This window comes from Prunus persica, chromosome G1, assembly GCF_000346465.2.
Source record: "Prunus persica cultivar Lovell chromosome G1, Prunus_persica_NCBIv2, whole genome shotgun sequence".
Taxonomy (NCBI): domain Eukaryota; kingdom Viridiplantae; phylum Streptophyta; class Magnoliopsida; order Rosales; family Rosaceae; genus Prunus; species Prunus persica.
This window is the reverse complement of record NC_034009.1, coordinates 6,278,990-6,284,574: the sequence shown is the minus strand read 5'-3', so window position 1 is coordinate 6,284,574 and position 5,585 is coordinate 6,278,990. Positions and strand designations below refer to the sequence as shown.

Genomic DNA, 5,585 nt, shown 5'->3' with positions numbered 1-5,585 from the left:
TGACTTATGCACTGCCTTAGAGGAAATTTCAGGATAATTGCAATAAAACCTGTAACAGATTCAACTCAGTACCTTATTAAGTTATTAATTTAACTTTGATCTTGCTTTAAGTTTGTACTAGTTGTCTTGTTTTATATAGTGGGTTTTAGCTCAGGGCCTTAAGCCACTATCATTTTGCCAGTATTAACAAGGCCAGGAAGGCCAGGAAGGAACTATGTATATCCTTGAGTTGAGAGATATCAGCACCTTTGTTATCCTCCTTTTCACTTTTCGCATTTTCCTTTTATCTTTGTTTTCTTGAGAGATGCCCACGTTTACAAGTAGCTAGTCCCATTAATGTTGCGTTTAACAACTAATACAACTCCGAAGAGGCGAACCAAATGACTAATTTGTTCAAAACCGAAGACATAAGAATCAATCAATCACAAGAATCTCATGGGAATCCATCATTGGATGCAAAATACAAAGAACTAGAGAAAACCTTACACGGTCTGACTGATTCGGGTCCATCCTGCCGATGGCTTTCAAGTATCCAAGTCTCTCCACATGGTTCAACTCATGCTGGAAGACCCTCCTCGTCTGCATGTAAAAGAACCTGATAATTAGAGATATCCGAAACTACAACGAAGAAAACTTTCACATGGTAATACTAATAACTTATCATCCCTGTCATGTACACAACCCAAATGCAAGGTTTTCTGGTCATTTTAAATGATAAATAGCTGAGATAAAACCAAAGGCCAAGTGTAAAAGAAAAATGCATTTTGTAGAATCCTCCAAGCAGCCCATTTTATGTCATGCTTAAGCTACACATACAAAAAACCACTTAATTAATCCCCAGAATACACCAACATATCATCTCGCATCTTTCACAGCTTTAAGTCATCACGTAATAAAGACAAATTCTAACATCTCTAAATCAGGAAAGTAAAAGAATTGAATCACTGAGAAAGATATTGAAGAAATGTCATAATTTCACATCTATGTAACAAAAAATCAAAATCGGAAACGGGAGGCTCATATGAAAAAACTTCCATTGGCAACACAAACCTATGTTTAAACAATCTAGAGGAGATCAACTTAATTCTTTACACAATTTAACCAGGTAACATACCATTTTGCTAAACAGACAACACATTCAACACCTTTCCAGTTCCATTGCCTCACCACAACACTTTGAGAAACGCTGTGAAAACATGTTTGTTGTATTCATCCCCAATCACTCACATTTTATTTACAATGAAATCACAAATCGAAGCATCTCAGCCCTAACCAAGAAGCAAGAAAAACTTGACCAGAGAGTACAATAAAAATGATGTGAAACAAAAAATTCAATTTGAATGACCAAAAAATTATGATGAAAAAAAATATGTTAAAAGTTAATTCACACATGACAACAAGACACAAATGTTCACTCATGTCAAATTGTACTTCTACTTAAAATGTAATGATCATTTTTTTGACAATGAATCTAACATGATCCACGGTTTATAAGAATGACTTAATTAAGGGAGAAAAGAAACAAATCCTTTTTATGAGAAAGTCAGGTAAGCATCCTAAAAAACCTTGAAAAATTGCAGATGACTTCCACAGTAAATAGAACTACACATTAACGAAATTAGGCAATTCCAGAACATATGAACAATGTTGCATTACAAAATCAAATCAGAACCCAACTTCAAATGTTAAAGGCACTTGCTATCATCTGCACCCAAACTTCACATATACTCTACATCTTCAAGTTTTTTAGATTAGAAACTAGCGAGTACTACCACACAAGAAAACCATATGTCAACATTCACCTAGAAACGATTATCACCATGCAAATTAACTAGCTACCTGAGTTTATCCCACAATGTCATAACTCCAATGCACTTCTCAAGCAGAACAAATCACCATCTGAATACTAGGAACACGACTAACCTACCCTAGAAGGCTAGATCCTACAAAATGGGAACAGTACAAAATAACATGGATTTGTTGATGAATAATTTAGGTCAATTGCACCATGAAAAAAAAAAAAAAAAAAACTTGAAATATAAATATTGTCATTCTAATTACCACAAACAAGAACAAAAGAAAGCATAAACTAGCATATACCACACTCAACAATATCCAACTTAGTTTGTAAACTCAAAACAGCAAAGTAAGCACATTCCAAAACCCTAAACCAAAGAGCAAACAAGGGGATTATAAACCCTAAAATATACCAACACTATCCAACTTATTTAGTAAACTTAAACAGAAAAATAAGCACATTCCAAAACCCAAAGGGATTATAAACCCTAACCAGTAATCTAGCGATTACGCTCAGCAGGCAAAGGCCGATTAAATCCACCGCGGCGATTCATATACTGTCTCGGCTGCCGCTTAGTGACCGCCCTAATGCCGCTCACATCGGCGCCAGGCACGGGCTTCCCTTTCGTCGAGTCAAATCCAGTCGGAATCCCAAATTTCTTCATCATCTCAATCTCGTCCTCGTCCAGGCCTTCGTCACCACCGCCATCGCTGCTCTGCTTCTGCTGAGTTTTCTGCTCCTTTGCGATGCCCTCGACGAAGTCAGCCACCGCCGCCTTCTGCCTCTCCCTCTCGTCCTCGGCTGTCGGCTCGCGCCTCTGCCGCTTGCGTGCCTCCGCAGATGGGCTACGGTTGTGATGGTGGCGCCGCCGGTGGGACCGGTCGTCCGGAGAGCGAGAGCGGGAGACTGAGCGAGTGCGTGAGCGGTACCGGTCCGGCGAGCGCGTGCGGGAGCGGGTGTGACGTGGTCTGGTGCGCTCCGGTGTACGCGACCTCTTGCTGCGGACGCGGTCCCGGTCCCGATCACGATCACGGTCGTCTCTGTCCCGGCGTCTTTCTCTGTCTCGATCTCTGTCTCGGTTTCGCTCGCGGTCCCTGTCCCTGTCTCGCTCTCGGTCCCCCATAGTCCCTGAGAGAGTAAATGGGGGGTTTCATGATTTTTGAAGGAGAGGATGCTTTTATCAGGTCGAAGTGAGTTGATTCCAGTGTTGTGTTTGGATTCAGAGTTAAGACCCCAAAAACTTAGATAAATAAATAATAGTATCAATAGATTCAAAAAACAAAAAATTACTTAATCAAATCTCAATACTATATTTAGGGCTCGTTTGGAAGCGATTTTTGCGATAAATTCAAAAAACAAAAAGTTACTTAATCAAATCTCATTACTATATTTAGGATTCATTTAGGAGTGATTCTAGCAACATTGGTCATGTTTACGTATATGGTTTAGGGTTGATAGATTCCTTACTTTCTCTATTACTGATACGTAAACATATGGTATTAGCAAAGGAATGTGGTTGATTCCTATTGTTATTGTTTACTAATTTTCATGAATCAGAATTCAAATTAATTTGATTACTAAAATGTCATACACATTTTCACCACAGCACATATATAATTCTTAAATTGGCTAAGGAGACCAAACTAATCATACAGCAAACCAGCAACAACCCAGTTCAATGATAATGTTAACAACACCTTTGTCCAGAGTCAATTTCAAACGAAAAAATAAACTCCAATAAATATATATCTTTCACCTACGTAACTAGTAAACAATCAAATAATAATAACCTACATAATCTTCATACTACTAAAAAAAGATATATATAATCTCCACAAAAGTCATTCACCCAGTACTCATCAATCACAATTACTGTAAGCCATGCTCCATAAAATTAAATGCATAATTTTTTTTTTCTTCATCAATCATAGTAAAGAAGACTCGCAGCAAATCATGCTCTTTGGCTAAAACGTTGGTGATACATACATATATATATATATATATATGCATTGAAAAAGAAGTTGGGGTGTCTTTGAACTTCTTACAGTGAGTTTTTATTTTTTTTAGGTTTGGGGTGTTTTGGAATTATAGTAAAGTGGTAAGGGTATTTTTGGAAGTTAATAAGGGAAAACACGAATGGGAATCGTATCGACTACCCTCCACTAGTTGATCTGATACCTAGTTTTAAGGGGATGTGATGTAATGACCCAAACCTAAAATTCATATTTAATTAGTAATTTATTATGTGGAAAGACAATTTTACCCTTAGAATAAATTATGAACTCAAAGTTGATTTTTTGACCGAAAAGGAATTTGACAATTCCACACACACCGTTGCGTAGAGCATGACGAAACGAGTTCGTAGACAAGAAGTGAGCTCGAATCGGAGTTTTAACGAAGAAAATACGATTAAAATATCACGAAGGGCAAAACGGTAAATTGAAAAATCAGATTTAAACCTCAGCTTCTCTCTCTCTCTCTCTCTCCCGTCGCGCGAACCCCCTCCCCCCAGCCGATTTTTTCTTTCCTCGCCACCACCATGTCCGGCCATCAATTCCGTCGGCACCGTTCCCAAAAGAACCAGCTCATCCTCCTCTACACGTCTCAGCCCTCAGCCGTTCCACTCCGTCGCTGCCGTCGTCGGAATTTGTAGAAAACCGATCGGTTTTGTCAAAACTTCCAACCGTTCGTTCTCCTTCAATTCTCCTCCAAATTTGTCGAGTAAGGTATGGATTTCCATGCTCTAGCTGATGGTTGGGTAGGTTTGCATCGAATTGGACCGTAGCTAGCTCAGTTTTCAAATTGGAATTCGACCGACTTTCGGCCTCCGTGTTCGACCACTTCCGGTCAGTTTTTGGGGTTGGTCCAAGAACAAAAGTGGTTCCAAATATGGTGTTATACCTAGGATAGGAGTTTAGAGCCTTGGTTTTGTGATTTTCCGGCGATGCGTTATCGCTTTGGACATCCATCGCTGCCGGCGCGTGCGGCGGCGCGTGGGCGAGGGTGGTGCCGTGACACTGTGTTCTGATGCGATCCTTAGGTCGTCACGAGCGCATAGGAATTCGCAGATCTCAATTTGAGCCTCGAACGGATTTTCCATATTGTGCGATTATTGGGTTCACTACTGTTGAGCCGTTGGATCGTAATCACTTTTCGATATGTTATTCTAAATAATTTTAGAAACGTATAGGATTCGACGGATTGTGAATCGGAGTCCCGAATACTCCGAAATCGCGAACCCTAGGGCTAGGGTTTAGAAATTATGCGATTGCAGGATTGTGATCAATCCGACCGTCCGATTGACACCAATACCCTCGGGACATGTGTCCTAGATGTATTGGACCTTCTAGCGGCTTCCGGATCATATTGTGACGTCATGGACCTGTGGGGTCCCGGATTGACTTTTTGGACTTTAACGCTTTTTGAGTCCCAAGATACCGCTAAACTACCCCACGAGGAAGGAAAGCTGTTATGGGCATATGGATCACTTTACATTGACGCACGTACTTGTAGGAGCCGGGGGTAGGGTTTTTAATTTAATACTATATTGTATTAATATAATATTATGGTCATTGAATCAGGCACCCGGGCACCAGTTGACTCGCAGGAGGGACCTTCAAGAGGTCCAGCGAGCTCGGACTATCAGTGAGTGGACTCTTTGTTTTAATAAATGAATTTAAGCAGTTCAGTTTCAGTTATAAGCTGTTTTATGTTGTTAAATATTTTATGTTGCATGCTGCCGAGTGAAATTTCCTTTAAAGAATATAGGAAAAGATATTCTCGTTAA

General features: G+C 39.8%; 1 protein-coding gene across 1 annotated transcript; it reads right to left on the bottom strand.

The window, feature by feature from the left end:
- LOC18789545 (U4/U6.U5 small nuclear ribonucleoprotein 27 kDa protein) lies at positions 312 to 2,994 on the bottom strand. The gene is made up of 2 exons (XM_007227445.2): positions 2,291 to 2,994; positions 312 to 579 (listed from the first exon to the last, which is right to left on the bottom strand). The coding sequence occupies exon 1, from the start codon at positions 2,919 to 2,921 to the stop codon at positions 2,298 to 2,300; it is 624 nt and encodes a 207-aa protein (XP_007227507.1). The 5' UTR covers positions 2,922 to 2,994; the 3' UTR covers positions 312 to 579; positions 2,291 to 2,297.

Coding starts and splice junctions, on each gene's coding strand:
- LOC18789545 (XM_007227445.2), bottom strand. CDS start 2,921: ATGGGGGACCGAGAGCGAGACAGGGACAGGGACCGCGAGCGAAACCGA.